Source organism: Rhinoderma darwinii, chromosome 1 (assembly GCF_050947455.1).
Source record: "Rhinoderma darwinii isolate aRhiDar2 chromosome 1, aRhiDar2.hap1, whole genome shotgun sequence".
Taxonomy (NCBI): Eukaryota; Metazoa; Chordata; class Amphibia; order Anura; family Rhinodermatidae; genus Rhinoderma; species Rhinoderma darwinii.
This window is the reverse complement of record NC_134687.1, coordinates 193,537,450-193,564,991: the sequence shown is the minus strand read 5'-3', so window position 1 is coordinate 193,564,991 and position 27,542 is coordinate 193,537,450. Positions and strand designations below refer to the sequence as shown.

The 27,542-nt window shown below is 42.2% G+C and overlaps 1 protein-coding gene across 6 annotated transcripts in view; it reads right to left on the bottom strand.

The window, feature by feature from the left end:
- Nucleotides 1-27,542, bottom strand: part of FAM13A (family with sequence similarity 13 member A) — a 303,023-nt gene that overhangs the window by 65,241 nt on the left and 210,240 nt on the right. For all 6 annotated transcript variants that reach the window (XM_075860670.1, XM_075860672.1, XM_075860669.1 and 3 more), the window contains 4 exons: nucleotides 27,142-27,324; nucleotides 24,854-25,037; nucleotides 14,006-14,082; nucleotides 12,662-12,704 (listed from right to left, as the gene is read on the bottom strand). In XM_075860670.1, the coding sequence (XP_075716785.1) occupies nucleotides 12,662-12,704; nucleotides 14,006-14,082; nucleotides 24,854-25,037; nucleotides 27,142-27,324 (487 nt within the window). The remainder of the gene's footprint in view (nucleotides 1-12,661; nucleotides 12,705-14,005; nucleotides 14,083-24,853; nucleotides 25,038-27,141; nucleotides 27,325-27,542) is intronic.

Sequence of the window (27,542 nt, the reverse complement as noted above, 5' to 3'; positions counted from 1 at the left end):
TTTTTGTCGTCGTTTTTTACGGCCGTTTTTGGAGCTGTTTTTCTATAGAGTCAATGAAAAACGGCTCCAAAAACGTCCCAAGAAGTGATACGCACTTCTTTTTGGCAAGCGTCTTTTTACGTGCCGTTTTTGGAAAACGGCCGCGTAAAAAACGCCCCGTCGGAACAGAACGCCGTATTTTCCATTGAAACCAATGGGCAGATGTTTGTAAGCGTTCTGCTTCCGATTTTTCAGCCGATTTTCGGGACATTTACGGCCTGAAAAACGGCTGAAAACCCTGCGTGTGAACATACCCTTAGAATTATGAAAGTGAAGTGAACTACACAGACACACACTCAGCTCTACTACATCTGACACAGTCAGCATTGCTACGTACATACAGTCAGCACTGCTACACACACACACACACACACACACACACAGCTCTACTACATCTGACACACACAGTCAGCACTGCTACGTGTACACACACACTCAGCTCTACTACATCTGACACAGTCAGCACTGCTACATACATAGTCAGCACTGCTACATACACACACTCAGCGTTACTACACAGACACACACACACTCCGCTCTCCTACATCAACACATACAGAGATGAAAAAAAAATGGCAGCCCCCATAGAGAAGTAAAAGTATGAATACATTAAAAAGTAGAAAGTGACAACACAAATAAATAAAATTTTTGTTTACATTATATTAAAAGCAATATAATAAAAAAATAAATAAATCATGACACCTTCCCTTTAAGGCTACATGCACACGTTGTGTAATTGCAAAACCGCAGGTAAACGCCGTTAATTTAACAATTCTGAGATGGAAACGCAAGATAAATTGACATGCTGCGATTTTTATAATATGCACCGTAGGTGAATTTAAGTGTGGTAAGATTGTGCAACGTGTAGATGGGATTACTTGAGGTCTCAGTTACTTTGCTGGTATTGTACTATGCTGTGGATTTGCAGCAGGGGAATCCGCACGTAATACGCATTGTGCACATTATGCCTTAGCCTTTGTATGGAGGCCGCAAACTTTACCATAGCCCTGAGGTACACCTAACAATCAACAGTAATGTTATATAATCTGCAAAATCTCAAAAGCCTTCAGAGCGCTGTTGAAAGATCAGCAATGATTGAGAATAGGTTTAGTAAATATCTAAAAATGTTATACTATCTTTTATTTTTAACCAGTTGAGGACTTTCCACAGTAAATATATGGTTTGTTGGGTGCCCAGCAGTCAGATACTTCCAAGGACCCTGGAGAGAAGACAGAAGGTGTTTTTCCTCTGTATCTACATACACAGCACTCAATGAGCGCTGTGTATAGAATAGAGGCAGTGGAAGTGAGGCTGCCTCTATTAGTCCCAGTGGTCATGTGCATGGTCATATGATCGCCGAAATGCAAGTAGTAGGAGGAGGAGGCTGCTGCTGGGTCTAACTAGACCCAGCACAGCACGAAGGCCTCATGCACACGAACGTATTTTTGTCCTCCCGTAAAGACTGGCGTAAATACGGGTCCTTGATCTATATTGTGATCAGAAGTCACTATCCAGGGTGCTGAAACAGTTACTGCCGATCGTTTAACTCTTTCAGCACCCTGGACATTGACTATTTACGGACGTCGCCTAGCAACGCTCCCATAATTACGGGTGCACACACGTAGTCACCCGTAATTACGGGAGCCCCATAGACTTCTATGGGCCTGCCCGTGCCGTAAATACGGCCTAAAATAGGACATGTTCTATATTTTACAACGGCCCGGGCACCTTCCCGTAAGCATACGGGGAGGTACCCGTGGCCAATAGAAGTCCATGGGCCCGTAAAAACATGCCGTAATTACGGCCGTTTTTACGTTCGTGCGCATGGGGCCTAACAGTGACAATTGGCAGATTACCCTGTAACTGGGCTTGCTGTGCAGCACCAGTTACAGTGGAAAAGTATACTGTAAAATAAAATAAATAATAAAGTTCCCCAAAGTTTTTTTTTTTACTTTTAAAGGACAGGTCGTAATAATGAAAAAAAAAATTATAAAAAAAATAAATAAAAATCACAAAATATTCCAACAAAAAAACGCTCCTCCCCCAGTCATTGTTGTAACCCTTAATTAAGAAAGAAAGCACTTGAATAAATGGCGCACACCCAATGTAAGAAATCTAATCTTTATTATATACGATACCAAAATGTTAAAAACATTTAAAAACCCCAAAAGACCACAATCCTGTATCATAATGCAGGAAGCAAATCACAGATATGAAAATCTATAATAAGAGAAGATATAAGGGTCAGTATGAAAAACGAAGTTCCGATGTAAAATATATAGTTTACAAATAGGGTAAATAAATGTACAGCACAACGGGTATATAAAATGAGCAAATGCAGAAAAATGTACCCAACAACAAGCACCATCACCGCAGAAATATGCACCGAAAGGAAAAACAGGACAGGACTACCTAATAATGCTGGTATACCGTTAGCTGCTTGTCGTCACAAGCAATAAAGCTTTATAAACCCTTAGTACATACAGATAGTATAAGATTTCGTAGAAAATACTGATTCTAAATATAGATGATGATACATGACCCAGATAATCTGTGGAAAGAAATCAAACCGCCCCACGCGTATCGCTGCCACTTCGTACAGCTTCGTCAGGGGTGAATAAAGTAAACACACTAGTATCACGTGTATATATATATATATATATATATATATATATTTATGTATATATTTATTTTTTTATAATAAATTAACGATAATTAGACTCAATGTAGAACAAATTAACAGACCGTAGATTGTAGTTAACCTCCAGATTTTACCATGGCGTCCGGATGTCAACACCGCGCATGCCCAGGCCAAAGGGCCGGGGCATGCAAAGTGCAGATAAGCCGAACGCCGCCCGCACAAGGGTAAAAGTGACAGCTACGCATGTATCGTTGGACAGTACAACCATCAAGCATATGAGCTATCAGAGTGCAGAATAGAAAACATACAAAAAATAAACAATTATTTCAAGACTAACTGAATACATAGGCAATCTTGTGTATTATTTATTCAGTTATTCTTGAAATAGTTTATTTTTTTGTAGATTCTCTATGGGAAAAATACCTCACGGTCACATCGGGAGGTTAACTACAATCTGAGGTCTGCTAATTTGTTCTTTATCGAGTCTAATTCTCATCCATTTATTGAATATATACCCGATACTAGTGTGTTTACTTTATTCACCCCTGACGAAGCTGCACTGAGAGGCAGCGATACGCGTGGGGCGGTTTGATTTCTTACCACAGATTATCTGGGTCATGTATCATAGAATGGGTATTTAAAGTATTTTCTACCAAGTCTTATACTATCTGTATGTACTAAGGGTTTATAATGCTTTATTGCTTGTGATGACAAGTAGCTAACAGTATACTAGCATTGTAGTCCTATCCAGTTTTCCCTTCCCTGGTGCATATTTGTGCGGTGATAGTGGTTGTTATTGGGTAAATTTTTCTGCATTTGCTTATTTTATATACTCGTTGTGCTGTGCATCCATTTATCCCATTCGCACACTATAGATCAGGGGTGTCAAGCACGTGGCACCTGGGGCAATGATCTGCGGCCCGCGGGACACAGAGCCGCTAGTACAGGATTGTACTTCCCACATGGACAGCGATGTCTGGGGCTTCCCCAGAGCTGGAGTCCCGGGCAGAGCGCAAGTATAGGCTCTTCTCCGGGACTCTGTGTAATTCCCTCACATCGCTGTCCATATATGGACAGTGATGTCAGGGGCTTCCCCAGAGCAGGAGTCCCAGTGATGTCAGGAGCACAACTGGAGTCCCAGGAAGAGCCTACTAGACCGGGACTCCAGCTCTAGGGTTGCCCCTGTCATCACCCCTCCCAAAATATAGAATAAAAAGTGATCAAAAAGTCGCATGTACCCCAAAATAGTACCAATAAAAACTACAACCCGTCCTGCAAAAAACAAGCCCTTACACAGCTTTTTTGACTGAAAAATAAAAAAAATGATGGCTCTCAGAATATGGTGACACAAAAAATAAATAATTTTATCGAAAAGTGATTTTATTGCGCAAACGCCACAAAACATAAAAAAACAATACACATACGGTATCGCCATAATCATATCGGCCCGCATAATAAAGTAAAATGTCATTCATAGCGCACGGTGAACACTATAAAAAAAAAACAAAAAAAAAACATTGTCAGAATTTGTTTTTTGTCACTTTGCTTGCCCAATAAAATCTAATAAGTGATAAAAAACATCACATGTACACTAAAATGGTACCAATGAAAACTACAGATTGTTCCGCAACAAATAAGCCCTCACACAGCTCCGGTGTCCAAAAGCGGATAAGATCGGGCACCATTTATCAGTGCGACACCAGCCACATATCTATGAATTATTATTTATTTACTGCATTATAGGGATGCACGATGCATCGAAACTTAGATACTGTTTCGATACTCTGCATCCCCAAACGGTTCGATACTGTTATTTCATGTATTTCGATACTGAGCTGTGCAGCCGCACAGCTCAGTATAGTAACACATGACTGTATGAGAGCGGGGCTGCGGCTGTGTAATACAGTCACTGCCGCCTCTCCTGAGTACTGACATGTGCGCGCCGTCAGTATGATGCGATGCGGTCGGCGCTGCACTAATGATCTGCGGCACTGAAGACAGAACATGGCGGGCGCACTACAAACCACCCCCAAGTTCTGTCTTCAGTGCCTGAACCCGCCGCTCATTAGTGCAGCGCCCGGCCGCATCACCTCAGGCTGACCGCGCACGCACTTCCTGTCAGGAGCGGGGCAATGAATTACACAGCCGCAGCCCCGTCCTATAACGGCGGAGATCAGGGAAACCTCTCATCTCCGCCGCTATTCTCCTAAATGCTGCTATCAAAGCTGACTGCAGCATTCAGGGGAAAATGAGAAGGGGGAGTGCCCCTGGATCGCATCACAGGAATCCCTGTGACTAGATTGAGGGACATACCATATATGGGCAGACAGCCCAGGGTCCATTGAAGGACCCCAGGGCTGTCTTACCATATTTCCTGTTGTTAGGGCATACCTAGGTATGTCCTAACAACTGCCTGTGTACTATCAGTACACAGGCTAATGTACTGGGATATAGATATATGCCTGTATACTATCAGTATATAGCTATATGTCAGTACATTAAAGTTTAAAAATCAAGTAAAAACAAAGTAATGTTAAATTAAAAAAATACACATACACCTTTTTTGCAATAAACATTAAAATAAGTCTCAATACCTAAAATATACACATTCAGTATTGGCGCGGCCGTAATAACCTGCACAACTATTTTTTTGCATCATTTATGATGTGCACGCTGTAAAAAAATAAAATAAAATAAAAACTGCTTTCTATCACTTATTGTGGGGCACGAGGTGCGATGATGAATTTAACCTCCATGTGCCTCACATTAATAGTAATTAACCCCATCATGTACCTTACACATTAACCCATTATGACTTAGAAACATGATGGGGTTAATTACTATTAATGTGAGGCACATTCAAAATTCATCACACCTCGCACCTCACATTAGAAAACAAAATAACTTTTTTTTTTATTACTGTTGGCAAAGTAACGTTTTGGTATCGAAATCACAATACTAAACGAAGTATCGGTATCGAAGTCCAAATTTTGGTATCGTGACATCCCCACTGCATTATTATATTATATTATTATGCCCCTGATGTACTCTGCACAGCTTACATATTACCCCCAGGGCCGGCCTTATGGTAGATGGCGCCCCGTGCAAAATTATCTTTCGGCGCCCCACGTCATTATAAAAAATGCCCCATAAAAAAGTATAATTGCTCCCCACAGTATGATGCCCTATATAGTGCCACCACACAGTGTAATGCCCCTTTAGTGCCCCACACACAGTATAATAATATTTAATAATGTAATATGTTATAACTCCTCTAATTGTGCCCACACAGTGTTATGCCCCCTAAGTGCCACACACATTATATTACCCCCTGTAGTGCCCCTACACAGTATGATGTCCGCTTAGTGGCCTCCAGAGTATAATGCCCCCACAGCCCCCCTTGTAGAGAGTGCCCCCTGTAGATTGTGCCGTACAGCTTCCCTGTACACAGTGCCATAATCCCCCACCTCCTCCTTGTAGACAGTGCCATACAGCCCCCACCTGCCCCTTGTAGAGTGCCATACAGTCCCATCTCCCTCTTGTACACAGTGCCCCCACCTCCCCCTTGTAGAAAATGCTATACTGCCCCCCACCTCCTTGTAGACCGTGCCATACAGTCTCCCACCTCCCCCTTGTAGACAGTGCCATACAGCCCCCACCTCTCTTTTGTAGACAGTGCCCCCCAAACAAAAAAAATTGTACCCATCTAGGCCCCGTTCCCACGACGAATGGAGCTGATCCACAATGCTGATGACAGGACCCTTGCGTAGGCCAGCTTGATCCAGAGATGTCATCACGCCGACTGCGCAGGGATCCTGTCCCTGCGCCTCATAGGCTGCAGGAGCCTCTGTAGCCTGGTACAGAGTTTCCCAACCTTTTCGGACTTGAGGCACCCCTGGAAAAAAAAGATTCTTTAAGGGGTGTAGTTTCCCAAACGGGGTCAGTTTTGGGGTGTTTCCACTGTTTTGGTACCTCAGGGGCTTTGCAAATACAACATGACACCCAAATACTATTCCAGCAAAATTTGAGCTCCAAAAGCCAAATATTGTTCCTTCCCTTCTGAGTCCTGCCGTGGGTCCAAAACAGCAATTTATTCGCACATATGGCGTATTGCTGTAATCAGGAAAAATTGCTTTACAAATTTTGGGGTGGTTTTTCTCCTTTATTCATTGTAAAAATTAAACATTTCTATGTTTTTTTCAGAAAAAAGTAGATTTTCATTTTCACTGTCTAATTCCACTAAATTTAGCAAAAAACTGTGGGGTCAAAATGCTAACTATACCCCTAGAAAGATTCCTCGAGGGGTGCAGTCTCCAAAATGGGGTCACTTTTGGGGGGTTTCCACTGTTTTGGTCCCTCCAGGGTGTTGCAAACGCGACATGGCACTGAAAACTATTCCAGCAAAATCTGCTCTCCAAAATCCAAATAACGCTCCTTCCCTTCTATGCTCTGCTTTGGGTCCAAATAGCAGTTTAGTACCACATATGGGATATTGCCGTAATCGGGAGAAGTAGCTTTACAAGTTTTGGGGTGCTTTTTATTCTTTATTCCTTGCAAATATTATATTTTTTTTATATTTTTTCACAAAAAAAAGTAGATTTTCACTTTCACAGACAAACTCCAATAAATAAAGCAAAAGACCTGTGGGGTCAAGATGTTAAATATACCCCTAGATAAGTTCCTTGAGGTGTGTAGTTTCCAAAACCATGTCATTTGGGGGATTTCCACTGTTTTGGCCCCACAGGACCTCTTCAAACCTGACATGGTGCCTAAAATATATTCTAAAAAAAGGAGGCCCAAAAATCCACTAGGTGCTCGTTTGCTTCTGAGGCCTGTGTTTCAGTCCACTAATACACTAGAGCCACATGTGGGATATTTATAAAAACTGCAGAATCTGGGCAATAAATATTGAGCTGCGTTTCTCTGGTAAAACCTTCTGTGTTACAGAAGAAAATGTATTACAAATGAATTTCAGCAAAAAAAATTAAATTTGTAAATTTCCCCTCTACTTTGCTTTAATTCCTGTGAAACGCCTAAAGGGTTAAGAATCTTTCTGAATGCTGTTTTGAATACTTTGAGGGGTGCAGTTTTTAATATGGGGTGATTTATGGGTTCTATCTAGTACATAAGGCCCTCAAAGCCACTTCAAAACTGAACTGGTCCTTGAAAAATAGCCTTTTGAAATTTTCTTGAAAATGTGAGAAATTGCTGCTAAAGTTCTAAGCCTTGTAACGTCCTAGAAAAATAAAATAATGTTCAAATAACGATGCAAATATAAAGTAGACATATGCAATATGTGAAATAGTTACTATTTTGGGAGGTATTACTATCTGTTTTACAAGCAGATACATTTAAAATTAGAAAAATCATAATTTTTGCAAATTTTCTTTCAAATTTGGTATTTTTCACAAATAAGCAATGAATTTATTGACCAAATTTTTCCACTAGCATAAAGTACAATATATCAAGAGAAAACAATCTCAGAATTCGCTTGGATAGGCAAAATCATTCCAGAGTTATTACTACATAAATTGACACGTCAGATTTGAAAAAATGGGGCTGTCCTGAAGGCCAAAATGAGCTCGGTCCTGAAAGGGTTAATAAAGCAGGGGCGTAGCTAGGGAGGGGCAGGCGGGGCATGTGCCCCGGGCGCAACTTAGAGGGGGGCGCCAGTGCCACCTCCTCCTGCACTATAATTGTACCTGTGTCGCAAGGACACAGGTACAATTAGAAGCAATGAATGGCCGGGCACGTTCCGTGAAGCTTTCGTCGATGAAAGGCGCTGAGTGACAAGGAAAGTCATCCTGCCCAGCCAATCAGCGCCTTTCATAGACGCTGCGTTCAACCCCCAGGAGACCTGCGCAGAAGAGAGCAGGTCTCCATGGCTGCCGGACGACGTGGGAGCGGGATTAATAATTAATTTGAATAGTTGTTTTTTTTAATTGTAATAAAAGTGTGTGGCTGTATCTACAGGGAGGACTTTATCTACACGGGGGGGGGGCTTTATCTACGGAGAGGGGGCTTTATCTACAGAGGGTGTCTATCTACAGGGGGGGCTATATACTGGGATGGGCTATCTATGGAGCACCATATACAGGGGTGGGCTATAGCTACATGGGGGGCTATATAGTATATAGCCCCCCTGTAGATATAGCCCACCCCTGTAGATATAGCCCACCCCTGTAGATATAGCTCACCCCTGTAGATATAGCTCACCCCTGCAGATATAGCTCACCCCTGCAGATATAGCTCACCCCTGCAGATATAGCTCACCCCTGCAGATATAGCTCACCCCTGCAGATATAGCTCACCCCTGTAGATATAGCTCACCCCTGTAGATATAGCTCACCCCTGTAGATATAGCTCACCCCTGTATAGCTCACCCCTGTAGATATAGCTCACCCCTGTAGATATAGTCCCCCTGTAGATATAGCCCACCCCTGTATATAGTCCCCCTGTAGATATAGCCCACCCCTGTAGATATAGCCCACCCCTGTAGATATAGCCCACCCCTGTAGATATAGCCCACCCCTGTAGATATAGCCCACCCCTGTATATAGTCCCCCTGTAGATATAGCCCACCCCTGTATATAGTCCTTCTGTAGATATAGCCCACCCCTGTATATAGTATCCCACAAATAGCTCCCCCTATAGTGCTCCACAGAAAGCCCACCCCTGTATATAGCCCCCCCTGTACATATAGTCCACCCCTGTATATAGTGCTCCACAGATAGCCCACCCCTGTATGTACTATATACAGGGGTGGGCTATCTGTGGAGCACTATATACAGGGGTGGACTATCTAGTGGAGCACTATATACAGGGGTGAACTATATGTGGAGCATTTTATACAGGGGTGGACTATATGTGGAGCACTATATACAGGGGTGGGCTATATCTACAGGGGGGCTACATACAGGGTTGGGCTATAAGTGGAGCACTATATACAGGGCTGGGCTATATCCTCCGACGGGCTATATACAGGGGTGGGCTATCTGTAGAGCACTATAGGGGGAGTTATTTGTCGGACACTACATACAGGGGTGGGCTATATGGGGGCACTTTCTACAGGGGACTCTATGACAGGCACTATCTACAGGGGACTCTATGGCAGGCACTATCTACAGGGGGCACAATGTGTGTGTGGGACACGGTGTATGGTGCTATTATAAATAGAGGTGCAGTGTATGGCGCTATTATATTTAGCGGCGTAGTGTGTGGTATAATGATAACTTTATCTTTATTTATAGGTGCAGAAATGTTGGAAAAGTGAAAAGCTGAAGACATGTGAGCGGTAAACTGCAGATATGGGCTGTGACCGGGAGAAGTCATCATAGAGGTCTGGACCGGATGGAGAAAAAGAACTAGAATCTGAGACGTCACCGGTGAGTCACCTAATGTAAATGTTCATTCTGCCTCTAATCAGTAATGTAGTCACTGTATGATCTGCAGCGAGATGATGATATGATTGATGGGATTTAATTTTTGTGAAACAGCATATCCTTATCATTGTTCGGGCCATGCTGGGAGCTGCAGTTTTACGCCATACATACCAATACCGAAGGGGTTGCACTAAATTGAGCTGTATTTGTGCTGGTGCTGTATATATGTACTGAGCTTGGTCCTGGTGTTGTGTATAGAACTATATTGCTTGTAAAATGTCACATTTTTTTATGCTCGCGTTACATAAAAAGAAATGTGGAAAAGAAATGACATGTCGATTGGTAGAGAAAACAAACACGGCGAGGGGGAAGGAGATGTCGGGAAAGAGGTGGGGGGGGGGGGGCACCAAAATGAATCTTTGCCCCAGGTGCTGGAGAACCTAGCTACGCCTCTGAATAAAGATTCGATTTTTTCCACTACTTACATTGGGTGTAAGCCATTTACTCATGTGCTTTCTTTCCTCTTTCTTAATTACGCACATATCGCTTGCAGCACCCCGTATATATCTTTATTTTATTTAGTGGTGCCCATACACCTCCATTTCTCTCAAGATTGTTGTAAACCTTGCCCTGACCCAATTACCTAAGGCTGAATTCAGATGATCATATGTCTCGTCCGTTGCTTTTTCACTACAATGGGGCTTTTCACACGACAGGTCCTATTTTTGCCCGTTTTCACCGATCCTTTAATAGACTCAATGAGGGATCCGTGAAAACGGGTCCCGCACAGGTGCGGCTAGGACTGAAACGGAAGTTTTTCACATTCGAGTTTGCACTCGTTCATGTGAATCTGGCCTAAAATAAACATGTAATATATAAAAATTTACAGTAAACAAGGATGATCACAAATAAAAAGACTATTTTAGGGTAACACTATATTACCAGAAAAAAAAATGTGATAAAATGTAAAGAAAAATATATATATATTTTTTTTACTGTCTTTTCAAATCATTAGCTTAAAGAGGCTCTGTCACCACATTATAAGTGGCCTATCTTGTACATAATGTGATTGGCGCTGTAATGTAGATTACAGCAGTGTTTTATACTTCGAAAAACTATCATTTTTCACCAAGTTATGACCTATTTTAGCTTTATGCTAATGACTTTCTTAATAGACAACTGGGCGTGTTTTTACTTTTGACCAAGTGGGCGTTGTGGAGAGAAGTGTATGACGCTGACCAATCAGCGTCATACACTTCTCCTCATTCATTTACTCTGCACATAGTGATCCTGTGTTGTTCAATATGTGCAGCCACATTAGCGTTACTGAAGTGTCTTGACAGTAAATAGACATCGCTTCCAGCCGGGACGGGATGTCTATTCACAATCCCAACACTTTGGTAACGTTTGTGTGGGACTTACAGCACAGAACATCGAGATCACGCTGTGCTGTCATTTACAGCGAGATCTCGCTTGCTGTGCTTTAAGTCACGTTACCGAAGTGTCGGGATTGTGAATAGACATCCCGTCCTGTTTGGACGCGATGTCTATTTAATTTCAAGACACTTCAGTAACGTTAATGTGTGTGTATGTGACTGCACATAGTGAAACAACACAAGATCACTACGTGCTGAGTAAATGAATGGAGAGAAGTGTATGACGCCGATTGGTCAGCGTCATACACTTCTCTTTACAATGCCCACTTGGTCAAAAGTAAAAACATGCCCAGTAATCTATTAAGAAAGTCATTAGCATAAAGCTAAAATAGGTCATAACTTGGTGAAAATATATTGTTTTTCTAAATAAAAAACACTGCTGTAATCTACATTACAGCGCCGATCACATTATGTACAAGATAGGGCACTTATAATGTGGTGACCGAGCCTCTTTAAAAATGCTAAAAGACAAAAATATGTATAAAAATAATAATAAAATAAACCTGCGTTATTTATGAAAAATAAACTGCAAAAATCACGTTGCTAGCCCAATAAATAAAGTAATATCTGTTTAACTGACGCATGCTAAAAATGACTAAACAGTGCTTGGTCCTGAAGCGGTTGAATCCCACATTACTATGCTGAGAGTTGCTCACAATGTACTCAAACCAACAACTCTGCTACACATACCCCACCTAGGGGTCAACAAAGGCTGCATAAGCACTCTTCAGCTGTAGCTGAATCCAACTGCAGCCAACACCATTTGTGTTGAGAGAATTGACGTGACAACTGCTTGAACAATCTAATCATAATAGGTGGCAATGTGAAGTTCACTCATTTTCTTGAGGTCATAAGGTTATGCCAAATTTATCTTTTTAGCGCTGCTAAAGTATCAGTTCAATTTATGGGTACAAATCGCATGTTGTGCGTTTGTTGCATTTTTTTGTCACAATTGACGAAAAAAACAACATTGTTTCAGTAAAAATCGAAACAATAAATTTATATGCAACAAATAAAAGCACTTGGCAAAGGATAATTGATTTTGGCTGAGTTCTAAAGCATGGAGTCTAGCATTTCAGAAAGAAAACCACATGTCACACAAAGTGCCTGTACAATACTGTAACCAAATGTACTAAGATAAGAATAATAAAACAAAATCTCACCGGTGGTAGTCGCAGGCTTTCTTTGTCCTGTTCATACTCTTTGCTGCAGTAAGGGAAAAAGGTCTTAAAAATTGCCCATTAAGTGTATGTCCACCACAATATATAATTTTACAGTTTACATGAGATATATATATATATATATACATACACACACACACGTGTGTGTGTGTATATATATATATATATATATATATATATATATACACACACACACACACACATACGTGCGTATATATATATATACACACATACATACATACACACAGTATATATATATAAAATAATATATACTGTAGCCTACAAAAAATAGTTGCATTTGCAATTCTGCCAGTTGCTATTGGTAACAGTTGCCAAGCTTGATGACAGACACATCGCTAACTGCATAGCTGAGCCTGAGCTCACATAATACAGTGAGAGTTCGTTTTTCTACATAGGATGACTGTACGCTACCTGCCAGTGTAAACTTTGTGCAGACATTAAGCTAGCAAAGAATGCTGGTAGATTTTAGCAGTGAATCTAGCAGAATTGTGAATGCTGCTCCGAGATATAATTCGGATTGTAATGCAGGTTTAAAAAAGCATTGTTACTTAAAAAAATTCAGGTGAATTAATTTATTGTGCCCCCTGTTAAGAAAGTACACAAGGTAAAAGGTAGGGCAGGTAAGGCGGTGTCAACTTTTGAAAAAAATGATTTAATTTCTCCAAAACATAAATTAAAACATCATGTAGCTGTTTTACATCTAAAATGATCAGAAAAAGTTAAAGCAGGATCTCTGAATATTTTTTGATTGTGGCCCCTGTTTGGAAAGTTCACCTGATAAAAAAAGGCATTTTATTGCCGAATTATCTCCTCTGATCCTGGCCGCCATAATGCCACGTGACCGCAATGTGACTTCCCGATTCCTACAAGGTCTACTGTGTGGACTGGAAGTCACTTTCCCTATGCATTCCTATGAGACTCACATTGTACATCTCATAGTAGCGCATAATAAAAGTGACGGTCCACACAGCAGGCGCTGTAAGAATCGAGCGGTCACATGACCTAATGGCCGGGATCGGAGGAAATAATTCAGCAACTAAGTGCACAGTAAGAGGATTACCTGCCCTACCTTTTATTAGGTGTACTTTCCAAACAAAAAATTCTGCTTTAACGTATTATAATTTTATATGTAAAATGGCAAAATGGTGTTTGCTTTTAGGTGCTTTGGAGAAATAAATAAAAAAAAATTCCAATAGCAAAAAACGTATCACTTTTCAACAGTTCTGAAGAAAAGAATTGTGGATGTAGGGCTTTATTCTTTGCAGCTAAATTGTTAAACATTACAGCTCATCATGCTCTTCATACCTTCCCTCTGACAAAACTTCCATGTTGCTGAACTCCTGTCTGTCCACACTCCTGGAGGTGACAAAGTGTTCTGTGTTCTGGAATAGAAATGATGATAATAAAGATAATAAAGAAATTAAAATGCAGTTAAGCTAATTATCCTTATGTGAAAGTTATATTCAGATTCCAGTATTAAAAGGAGTAATATAAAATATATACAATCGTAAGTGGCATAAAAAAAATGAGACTTCGTAATCTTTATTAGTAATGCCCCTAAAAAAGAAGTGGTATATGAACTGTATAAAGGGGAAGTGATAATAAGTAACAAAACATCACAAATACATGACGATAAGCCTTAGGCCTCATTCACACGACAGGGTCCGAGTGTCGGCCGGGAAAATCGGCCGTTTTTGGCCGATTTTCCCGGCCGGTTTGCATCCGATTTGCATCCATTCCGATTCCGTTCCGGGCCGAGTTGCCGTTTTTACCGGCCGATTTGCATACGTTTTTTTCCCTGTCCGTTTTAAAATCGGATGAATTTCATTTAAATTTGTTGCCACACACAGCCCTTTGTAGGTAATGCCACAGCCCCCCTGGTAGGTAATGCCACCCAGCCCCCTGTAGGGGATGCCACCCAGCCCCCTGTAGGTAATGCCACCCAGCCCCCTGCAGGAAATGCCACACAGCCCCCTGCAGGTAATGCCACCCAGCCCCCTGTAGGTGATGCCACCCAGCCCCCTGTAGGTGATGCCACCCAGCCCCCTGTAGGTAATGCCACCCAGCCCCCTGTAGGTAATGCCACCCAGCCCCCTGTAGGTAATGCCACCCAGCCCCCTGTAGGCGATGCCACCCACCAGCCCCCTGTAGGCGATGCCACCCACCCTGCCCCCTGTAGGCGATGCCACCCACCCTGCCCCCTGTAGGTGATGCCACCCACCCTGCCCCCTGTAGGTGATGCCACCCACCCTGCCCCCTGTAGGTGATGCCACCCACCCTGCCCCCTGTAGGTGATTCCACCCTGCCCCCTGTAGGTGATTCCACCCTGCCCCCTGTAGGTGATGCCACCCTGCCCCCTGTAGGTGATGCCACCAAGTCCCCTGTAGGTGATGCCACCAAGTCCCCTGTAGGTGATGCCACCAAGTCCCCTGTAGGTGATCCCACACAGCCCCCTGTAGGTTGCACCCATCCCCCCCCCCCTTCCAGGAGAAGTCACTGACTTCAATGTCCATATATGGACAGTGTAGTCACTGACTTCTCCTGAAGAGGAATTCCCTGCCACAGGTCGGGAATTCGCTTCAGAAGTGAGTGACGTCACTGTGTCCATATATGGACAGTGTAGTCACTCACTTCTCCTGTAGCGGAATCCCCGGCCATAGAGTCGGGGATTCCGCTGCAGAAGTACGTGACTTTGCTGTGTCCATATATGGACAGTGTAGTCATGCACTTCTCCTGTAGCGGCATCCCCGGCCATAGAGTCGGGGATTCCGCTGCAGAAGTGCGTGACTTCGCTGTGTCCATATATGGACAGTGTAGTCACTCACTTCTCCTGTAGCGGCATCCCCGGCCATAGAGTCGGGGATTCCGCTGCAGAAGTGCGTGACTTCGCTGTGTCCATATATGGACAGTGTAGTCACGCACTTCTCCTGTAGCGGCATCCCCGGCCATAGAGTCGGGGATTCCGCTGCAGAAGTGAGTGACATCGCTGTGTCCATATCTGGACAGTGTAGTCACGCACTTCTCCTGTAGCGGAATCCCCAATCCCCGGCCGGGGATTGGGGATTCCGACTCCTACAGCGAGCAATAAAAGACCCTCCTCCTCCTCCTCACATGCACTCTGCACTCTGAGGAGGAGGAGAGAGAGTGCGCGAGCGACGGTAGACCCGGCCATCACTCGGGACACATTCCGGTGATGGCCGGGTATTACCTGGCCCCATAGACTTCTATGGGAGCCGGGCGGCCGGGCACCCGGCCGAAAATAGAGCATGTCCTACTTTTTGACGGCCGGTTTTCCCGGCCGTCAAAAAATCGGTCGTGTGAATAGCCCCATTAGGGGTCTATTATTCCTAATGCAGCCGGGTGCCGGCCGATTTATGAACGGCAGGCACCCGGCCGGGAAACCCTGTCGTGTGAATCCCGCCTTAAAGAGACTCTGTCACCACATTATAAGTGCCCTATCTCCTACATAAGGAGATGGGCGATATAATGTAGGTGACAACAGGGCTTTTTATTTAGAAAAACAATCTATTTTTACCAATTTATGAGCGCTTTTTAGGTTTATGCTAATTAGTTTCTTAATGCCCAAATGGGCGTGTTTTTACTTGAGACCATTCATTTACACTGCAGATAGCGATATAGCTATATCGCTATGTGCAGCCACATACACAAAGACTAACGGTACTGCAGTGTCCTGATAATGAATATACATTACCTCCAGCCAGGACGTCATGTGTATTCAGAATCCTAACACTTCTGAATCTTTTCTGTGAGATTTCCAGCAAGGCAAACTTAATCTCGTTTCAAATGACAGTTTACATCGTAATCTCGTGAGATTACGCTTGCCTTGCTGTAAATATCACAGAGACGCTACAGAAGTGACAGGATTCTGAATACACATCACGCCCTGGCTGGAGGTAATGTATATTCATTGTCAGGACACTGCAGTAATGTTAGTGTTTGTGTATGTGGCTGCACATAGCGATATAGCTATATCGCTATCTGCAGAGTAAATGAATGGAGAGAAGTGTATGACGCTGATTGGTCAGCGTCATACACTCCTCTGTACAATGCCCACTTGGTCTAAAGTAAAAACACGCCTACTTGGGCATTAAGAAACTAATTAGCATAAAGCTAAAAATCGCTCATAAAGTGGTAAAAATTTATCGTTTTTCTAAATAAAAAGCACTGCTGTCACCTACATTATAGCGCCAATCTCCTTATGTAGGAGATAGGGCACTTATAATGTGGGGACAGAGCCTCTTTAACTGTAGTTGAGAAAACGCAAGAAAATGACAGAATAATTACACAATCTGATCAACGCAGATAGCTTCTTATGTGCAGATATTTTAAAAAAGAATATTGCATTGAATGCTTATTCTGGAGTAGGGAATTTGGCTAGGTTTATAATAGAGTTGAGATACCGTATTGTATCTAATCCTAGTGAAAGGCAAAATGAAACACCATGGGGGAGATTTTATAGTTCAGATCACTGTGAGATATGCACAAATACCCTAGCTAATGGTGGTTTTACACGGGCAGATTTTCTGCCCAGTAACGAGCGCCAATTGGCAATAAAGGAATGCCGATCGGCGCTTACTCAATTTACATGGAACAATGATCAAGAATATGGGGACGAACGATCATTAATACGATCGCTCGTCCCCATACAGTTTGAATATTGTCGGCAGTACATACCCAGTTTACACAAAGACGTGGAGCCAACAAAAAATAATTTTGAGCGTTTGCTTGTATGTCAGCTGATCTCTACCCTGGTTAGACAGGACTAGGATTGGGAACGAACGTTCGTAAGATTAATTTCGTTTAGAAGCCGATCATCTGTCTGCGTAATAGGGTCTTAAAAGGGTTTTTCCTATTTTGGACATTTATGGCATATCCACAGGATATGCCATAAATGCCTGATAGATGCTGGTCCCACCCCAGGGACCTGCACCTATCTCTAGAACAAGGCCCCCATGACACTCATCCTACATTGTCCAACTCCCGCTACTCCCCAACTTCGAAGAGGTGGTCAAGAGTTTCCGCAACTTGGGAGCTACATAAACAGCGTAGCTCACCATGCTATTCTGTTTCCGGAACTTCCATTCGCTTCTATGGGATTTACGTAAACTGTGCAGCTCAGCGGTTTCCGTACTCCCAACCACCAGGTCAGATAGCTTTTTCTCATTTTATTGATATCGGCTACAGTAACAAATACAAAATCAGTCAGAAACCACTGACTGCAGAATAAATTATATTGATATTGAAAGTTATACATGAATAAAGTCGAGTAAGCCGAGTGTAACATCTATGGCCGCGGACCGTCGTCCTGACTTACCCTCCCTCTGACGGCCGCGGCCATGGACGAGTGAGTTCCCGGCGGCATCTCCCTCCTGAGAGACGCCGGCACTCACTTTCTGTCCGGACACTGCCTCCTGCAGGGCACGTGCTCCCGCACGGCCTTAAAGGGCCAGTACCTGCACAGTTGCAGAATACTGCCATAGAACCAGAATGCTTCAGGACTATAAAAGGGGCCCTGCCCTCTCGATCCTTGCCTAAGCGTTGTTGTGTTTCCTGAAGTTTGTCATTGCAAATGGTCTCCTAGTTTTTTTCCAGTTCCCAGTGTTACCCGATCCTGCTGCCTGTACCCTGTATCCCATGCCCCTGTGCATTCAAGAGTGGAAGTCGTGTTGTGCCCTCTGCTGCATCTATTGTGTCGCACCCCACCGGGTGTTCATCTACTGTTGGAGCCTCATCTTAGCCTGAATCCAACGCTACGTTCTACATTGCCTCAGGTACTCCATTGTACCTGTTTGGCCAGCTGCCATCCCGCTACGCGGTACGGCCCAGTGGGTCCACACCCCACGCCGTGACACAGAGCAGGTAACAGTCCATATCACAAAAGGAATTATGTGCATTCAGAAATAAACACATATATTTTATTTTACTTTAGAACGTGAGTAAATACAAAATAATAAATGGAACAAATCAAAACAAAAGGACCTACACCTTTCAAAAACATCAGAGATGGTAAGTATATTGATTCCAGTGAAATATATAGAATTTAGGGTTTCTCTTCACACCTATATTGGTTTATTTACAGGATCACCATAGGAGCTCACTGTCAGATGGGAATTACTCCATATATTCCAAACCTTAGAAAATTTGGCAGCACAACTGCGATTTGGATAAACAATCTTTTCAAAAGGCATCACAGAGTTTACCAATCTGATCCAATGATGAAGGGATGGAAGTAGATCATTCATCCAATGTTGTGCTATGGTTTTCCGTGCTAAAAATAAAAAGTTTCTCTCAAAAAGATTTTGGTGTGGTGTGTCAATGCATCCTCATCCACTATACAAAACAGACAAATTCTAGGACATGAAGGGACGGCCACATGTAGCAAGGAAGATAACAAGGAAACTATCTCCGTCCAGAAGCCCGATATGGGGTCACAGGTCCATATCATGTGCCAGAAGTCAGCTTCTGGAGTATGACATCACAAACAATCTGCAGATGGCAATCCTCCCATTTTAAATATCCCAACAGGGGTCAAATATGATTGATGTACTATACATAGCTGGATCATTTATTTATTCCTATCAATGGGAAAGAGGAAATTGTCAGAGCATTCCCCAGGTGTTGGAATTGAGCTTGTAAGGTATGACAAATCTGTAAATAACTATGAAAATTGGTACGTGGTATGTCATGTTTAGAGTCTGTAATTGAGTAAATTAAAGCAGGACATTATTATCGTATTGATCCCCTATGGTCTGAACAGCCTGAAAAAGACGTGATGGCAACGATGGAAAATAAGGATGATCATTCCATAGAGGCATTTCCGAAATAACGTCAGTGTAACACAACAGCTATTTAGTCTGTCTCCAAACTACACGAGCCAGCTTGTGTAAGGGTAATAGTTTAATAGGGGTGATATTCCGAGTTCGGAAGGTATACCTCTGGCATCCATAAACTCAGTGCCTTGAGTTGGCCCGCTAACTAATATAAAAAGAAATCCTACCAGTATCTTGGGTCTCTGGAGCGGGGACAGCTTAAAGAGGCTCTGTCACCAGATTTTGCAGCCCCTATCTGCTATTGCAGCAGATAGGCGCTGCAATGTAGATTACAGTAACGTTTTTATTTTTAAAAAACGAGCATTTTTGGCCAAGTTATGACCATTTTTGTATTTATGCAAATGAGGCTTTCTAAAGTACAACTGGGCGTGTTTACAGTAAAAGTACAACTGGGCGTGTATTATGTGTCTACATCTTGGCGTTTTTAATTCTTTTACTAGCTGGGCGTTAGGAATGGGAGTGTATGATGCTGACGAATCAGCATCATCCACTTCTGTTCGTTAACACCCAGCTTCTGGCAGTGCAGACACACAGCGTGTTCTCGAGAGATCACGCTGTGACGTCACTCACTTCCTGCCCCAGGTCCTGCATCGTGTCGGCCACATCGGCACCAGAGGCTACAGTTGATTCTGCAGCAGCATCAGCGTTTGCAGGTAAGTAGCTACATCGACTTACCTGCAAACGCTGATGCTGCTGCAGAATCAACTGTAGCCTCTGGTGCCGATGTGTCCTCGCTCGTCCGACAAGATGCAGGACCTGTGAGTGACGACACAGCGTGATCTCTCGAGAACATGGCTGTGTCTGCACTGCCAGAAGCTGGGCGTTCTGAAGAGAAGTGGATGATACTTCTCGTCAGAACGCCCAGCTAGTAAAAGTAGTAAACACGCCCAGATGTAACACACACAATACACGCCCAGTTGGACTTTAGCAAGCCTCATTTGCATAAATACAAAAATGGTCATAACTTGGCCAAAAATGCTTGTTTTTTTAAAATTAAAACGTTACTCTTATCTCCATTGCAGCGCTGATCTGCTGCAATAGCAGATAGGGGTTGCAAAATCTGATGACAGAGCCTCTTTAAGTTTGGGTCTAGAATTGCCCCATATAAAACGGGAATAATAAGGAGTTAAGCGTCTTGCTTTAGGTATAATAACAGGACTGTGCTGAAGTGCATACAAAAATTTGGGCAATAGGATCATTTTCACCAAGTTTATACGTCCAGACACCAAAAGAGGTAGTTTACTCCATACATTAAATTTAGAATGGGCATAGCCTAGTATTGGCAAAACTTTGAGAGAGAGGTCCATATCTGAATTGTTTGTTATAAAAATGCCTAAATATTTGAAGTCGTCTACCAGAGGTAATGGTGACAACTCAGACAATCGAGGAGGTGGCACATTTGACAAGAAGATAATGGAGGATTTTCCCCAATTAATAGAAAGGCTGGAACATTTTCCAAATCTTTCTATAATGGATATAACTGCAGGAAGTGTATCTTGGACATAATTCATGAAGATCACCATGTCATTCGCATAGAGGCCGATGGTGTCTGTTCGCTCTGCAATGGTAATACCTGTGATGAGAGGGGAGGATCGTATCCTCAGAGCCAATGCCTCAATCGCTAAATAAAGCCGATGACAGCGGGCTGCCCTGACATGTACCTCTTTGGAGAACAAAAGAAGGGGACAATATATTATTTACCAAAACATTAGCCCGGGGTGAAGCGTATATTGTTCGAATCCACTTACTGAAATTAGGACCAAAAACAAATTTCTGGACGCATAGGAAAAGGAAAGGTCATTCAATCTAATCGAAAGCCTTTGTCGCATCCAAAGAGGCTATTGCCAAGTTATTATCCTGCAATGGGTTGAATTCAACTATCGCCTGATCTCTCCTAGTACTTATGGAAGTACATTTGCCCAGCATGAACCCGGTTTGGTCAGGGTGTATCAAATCAAGGATGACACTATTTAGTCTTTTAGCAAGGATTTTAGTCAATATCTTGTAATCTACGTTTACCAAAGATATGGGGCGGTAAGAGCCGCATTCCAAAGGGTCCTTACCAGGTTTAAGCAAGACTACTATTGTGGCATCATAAAATGTGAACGGCAAAGTTCCAGAAGTAGCAACAGATAAGACATTATGTAAATGTGGGGTTAGCTGGTCACTATATTTACTATATATTTCTATAGGTAGGCCGTCTGGGTCGGGAGCCTTACCCCTGGCTATATCCTTTATGGCAAGATTAAGTCTATAGTAATATCAGCATTCAAAGACATACGTTGGGTATCTGAGTTGCAGGAAAGATAAGTCAGATAATCAATCTGATATGTCTAAATCAGATACCTCTAATGTGGTTTTATATAAAGTGTTAGGGTATGTGCACACACACTAATTACGTCCGTAATTGACGGACGTATTTCGGCCGCAAGTCCCGGACCGAACACAGTGCAGGGAGCCGGGCTCCTAGCATCATACTTATGTACGATGCTAGGAGTCCCTGCCTCGCTGCAAGACAACTGTCTCGTACTGAAAACATGATTACAGTACGGGACAGTTGTCCTGCAGCGAGGCAGGGACTCCTAGCATCGTACATAAGTATGATGCTAGGAGCCCGGCTCCCTGCACTGTGTTCGGTCCGGGACTTGCGGCCGAAATACGTCCGTCAATTACGGACGTAATTAGTGTGTGTGCACATACCCTTATAATAATCATAGAAGCAGTTATTGAGTAGTATATCTCCTGTGGGGGCCCTAAGTTTCAAGACTGCATTTGAGGTGGAGTGTTGTTTAACCATAAATGCTAACAATTTACTAGATCGATTACAGAGTTAAAAACATGATTGTCTAGAAAAAAACGAATTTACGTTTAGTTTTAACATGTTGTTGTGGAGTATATAGCCTCTGAAGACTTAACCAGTCAGACCTGTGAGCGTCACTGGGATCAGATATATATGACTTTTCGGCAGATTTCAACCGAGAGGCCAAAATCTCCCCCTCCTGGGCAGAAGTGTGTTTAATATATGAAATGGTGGAAGATAAACACCCACGCAAATATGCTTTAAGGGTATCCCATAAAAGGGAAGAATCTGTCTGTGGGTCATAAGTGGATGTAAAACATTCCAATTGGTCTGGGATCCTATATGAGGGACCAATGAGAGATAACCAAAATGGATTCACCTTCCATGAGGTTCTACTGCTAGTTGAGGGAGTGTGGAGAGAGAGAATGACCGGATTATGATCCGATATTCCTCTATGACCATGTTGTATCGAGTCAATACGTATTGCAAGGTCATGGAACCCAAAAATATAATCCAGACGTGACACCTGGTCAGATAGTTGCTGGGGAGAATCGGGAGCCACACAAGGTAGGACTGGGGTCAGGGGCCCCATTCTAGAGATAGGTGTGGGTCCCAGGAGGTGGGACCCGCATCTATCGAACATTTTTGGCATATCTTCTGAATATAATTCACTGTATTTTAACGCTATATATTGTGCTCCCACAAATATGAACATTTGAAAATTCACTGAAGTGATAAATGAGTAAAATGTATAATTTTTATTTCATAGCTATCTAAAAACAGGGGTACAATCACCACTGTGAAAAGCCCAACAGTGTATTTAAAAACTTATTAAACACAATACTCCCAGTCCTAGTTAGTTTGCGAACCCTTTGTGACTGGGTATGTAAACAGAGATATCAAAATATGGAATCAGCGTATAACATTGGTAAAGCAGTGGTTTGGACCCTCGTTCACACAGGAGCCTGCGTTAACCGCACCAGATTCTCCCAATGTACAGATGCGCAACAATGCCACTGCCCCCTACGCAAAATTCCCTCACTTCACCCGACCCTACGCGTTTCTATACTTATCATCAGGGGTCTGTCAGTCTGGCCAGGATTCCAGCGATATATCTTCCGCAGCAGGTATTCTACTGCACAACACGGAAGCATGCACGCATAGATGTCAGCGGCAACATCTATGCGTGCATGCTTCCGTGTTGTGCAGTAGAATACCTGCTGCTGAAGATATATCGCTGGCATCCTGGCCAGACTGACAGACCCCTGATGATAAGTATAGAAACGCGTAGGGTCGGGTGAAGTGAGGGAATTTTGCGTAGGGGGCAGTGGCATTGTTGTGCATCTGTACATTGGGAGAATCTGGTGCGGTTAACGCAGGCTCCTGTGTGAACGAGGGTCCAAACCACTGCTTTACCAATGTTATACGCTGATTCCATATTTTGATATCTCTGTTTACATACCCAGTCACAAAGGGTCGCAAACGAACTAGGACTGGGAGTATTGTGTTTAATACGTTTTTAAATACACGGTTGGGCTTTTCACAGTGGTGATTGTACCCCTGTTTTTAGATAGCTATGAAATAAAAATGATACATTTTACTCATTTATCACTTCCGTGAATATCTTCTGAATATACCATAAATGTCAAAGTTGGGAAAACCCCTTTAACACTAGAGGGTCTGCAGTTAATTGGATATTCTCCTGAGAGGTTTTGTGACTTCCAGAATGGTTTTTCATTGTGGCCTTGTAGTAATGATACCTACAAATATTCCATACTGTTCCAAGTCTTTCTTATAAAGAGAGATAAAGACTGTTATTTGAGTCTCAGGTCCCAAGAAAATAATTGTTTTTTAGTTTTTTTTTTATTGTTGCAGTGTTCTTTTAGAAATGTTGTGGGGACCAATTCACTTTCATGGTGTGCTTGGTTTCAGCAGGGCTGGCTGCAGTCAAGCCTGCGTTCAATCAGCTGTATTTTCCCATCTGTTAAATATGGTGGTTGCTTAGGAAAGTAATTTTTTCACGAGGGCTTAAAAATGCAGCAATAATTTTAAAACAGTGGGATGTGATCACTCAGGTCCCTCATCTACAGTCGTATTGTGTTTATAGATAATAATCCATTCAGTGTGACAAATATGCAATAATAGAGGATATCAAGAAGGTGGCAACAATGTTAATACGGCAATGCACTTGCAGCCAAACAATTTGCATAATTAATTACCATAAAGCTCCCATTGTATACACGTAGGGGGAATATATCAACTTTTATATGCCAGTTTTCTGGCACAGAAATGTCACAATTGGCTCAAACTTCGAAAACATTTCAACTTTTGGGCCATTTTCATCGAGAGTGGTTTTGCCACACGGCACACTACCACTACACAGCTGCTACATGTATGGGCTGCCATTAGACATAAACAATTGCTGCTTTTCCTGCACAGTCTACTTTTATAAGTAATTCTATTCACAAAATTGGTCCGGTTAGACAATCATATATCACCTACCACTGTGCTGTCTTGATTGTCATTGAGCTCAGACAGCTTGCTGCTGGATTTCTGTCTCTTTGGTTTGCTTCTTTCCTCTATATATCCAGAACAGTTCTCCTGAAGCTTCTCCACTTCCTGCATCAAACCGCAATCTTCTAGGCTCCCACACCCAGAAGGGATATTTTCTTTGTTAATCATCTCCCTTAAAAAAAAAAAAAAAAAAAGAGAACGTGGAGTGATCATAGATAAAGATGATTAAGAGCGCTCTTCAGCACAAATGATCATAAATGTAAGGACAACTGAATAATAAAGCAGTGGAATGCTGGTCATCAGGAAACAATCTCTAAATGTACGGCTGCTTTGGGGGAAGGGAAAACCGCGATAATGCCCAAGGTTCCTGATTCCAAGGGGGGCCCTGAAGGTGAGACCTCCAACACCAAGATAGCAGTGGTTTGGAAAAACAATTTGCTCCACTGTCAGCTGTCACCAGCTCTGCCCACTCAGAGAACAGTGAAACACAGTGTAATAATCAGAAGTCAACGCGACAGCACATTTATTAAGACAGTGGGAGCTGTCAGGCAGCTTCTCAGAGTTGACCATAGGTTTGGTACCATGACATATTTAGTGGGAGAGAAATGGTTCATGTTATATGTTTTAACTGGTTCAGGACCAGTGGTTTAAGTGGTTTAGCCACTTTTAGCACATGTTAAAAACAGATATAAAATTTTTATTTGCAACTTGATTTTTGCAATGTTTTTTCATGATCAATGCAAGTTTATTTTTTTATACACATCATTTTTGCTTTTTTGAGAATTTTTAGGCTTAAAGTTAGAAAAAAAAATATGGATTTATACCTTCTAGCAATTTTTTCTGGTAATATAGTTTTATACACTTATTTGTGATCATCATTGTCTACCGTAAATTTTGATATATTACAGGTCTATATTAGGATAATTCGTTCAGGGCTACCGTTAGAACAACGATTGGCAGATGGAGTTTTTTTGGAGGGGTATTTTATGTGTAATTTAATTTTTATTTTATCATTGTGGCTTGTCCCTCAAAAGTCAGAAAAGACCTTATGAGGACTTTATTAATTAATTTCATTTTTTTTTTTACACTATACCTTTCCCACTGTTAATGGGGATGCACAGCAGCCCCAGTTACAGGGGGAAATCAGTCCTGCTATAGTGACCATTGTCACTGTTAGGGCTACGCTGGGTCTAATTAGACCCAGGAGCAGCCTCCTACTATCGGCATCCCAGCCATCAGGTGACCAATCACATGACCACTGGGACCAATAGGTGCAGCAGCATTTTATACACAGCACTAATTGAGCACCGTATACGTGAGTATAGAAAAGACAGAAGCGGTGAAAACCCCTTCTGTCTTCTCTCGAAAGTCTGCGGGGCATAAAAAAAAAAGTCTAGACAATAGGTCAACCCTTTCACTAAACGTGAAGCAAATCTATCAGATATTTTTATTAACTTTTCATGGATATAGAATATAGGAATTTTATCCAGTTTTTCTCAATCAAAGGCCTGCAAGAAAACCTTGCGCACACCTTTAAATAGATCTGCTTACTTTGAGAGATCACAGTCCAGGGGCAACATTGATTTAAAATCGTAAATTATTTAATTGAAGGTCAAGTGTAGTTTTATTTGTAGGAAACAAAACATTCCTAAGTCAAGGGCACTGAAAATAATACTTTTAGATTATAATTCTAAACAATACCTCCAATTTATTTCATGTTTAAACAAGAACAAATAATTATTATTTATCTGAAAAGATTATGAAAGACGATAAAAAAGGAGATAAAAACTGGCATGACTTGCTGGGAAAAAGATATTCATAACATAACATGATTTTTTAGACTGTAGTGAGCAGGCACTTAAACATTTCGGCCCTTTTGCCAATAACATTACAATAAAATGCACTGCTTTGCATCTAGGAAATATCAGATGGCAAATTTAATCATTAATTAACCAAATTTACTTTATAATTTACAACCAGTACTATTTAAACCCAGACAAACATTTTTGATTTATGCACGATCAATGATAAACGATAGTTTTATTATTTGTCGTTGAACTTCTTTGGCATTTAGACTGGGCAACAATCGTTATGATGGCTCAGAAACTAATGAGTTGTTACGTGTAAATATAAATATAGCTCAACTAAATAAATGTATAACTAATACATAGCATACTTTTACAAGTTTCCCAGATACTGAAAAAAACCACTTGCCCTTTCCAGAGGAAATGTGCTGTGAATAAATTCCTTAATGTGATATACAAGCTGTTCCTTACATGTCTCTAGGCTTTTTCCGGCTCTCATCCTGCTCTTTCAGATGTCTCCTTCTCTGTCTTGCAGACAAGCTGGTGGAAGGGGATGATGTTCCAGACTCTGATTCCTCTGAACTTTGACTTCCAGGGCCAAGTACGTCAAACAGATGTTGCTCCACAGCAGTCCTGATTGTTCTTTCCAGGAGTCTGAAGAAAAGAAGAAAGATAGCTGTAGAAAGAGAGTAGTAGATCTGAATAAGCTTTCTGTAGCACCCAAAAAAATTATATCGTCCCATATCTTTATCCAAGTCCTCTCACAAAGAGAATAGAATGCTATTTAAAGTGCTCAATAGAAATCCTAGTTATGTGGATGCTAGGAGTCTGCCAAATGTAGAGAATAACGGCAGCGCTGCCAGGAGAGTGAC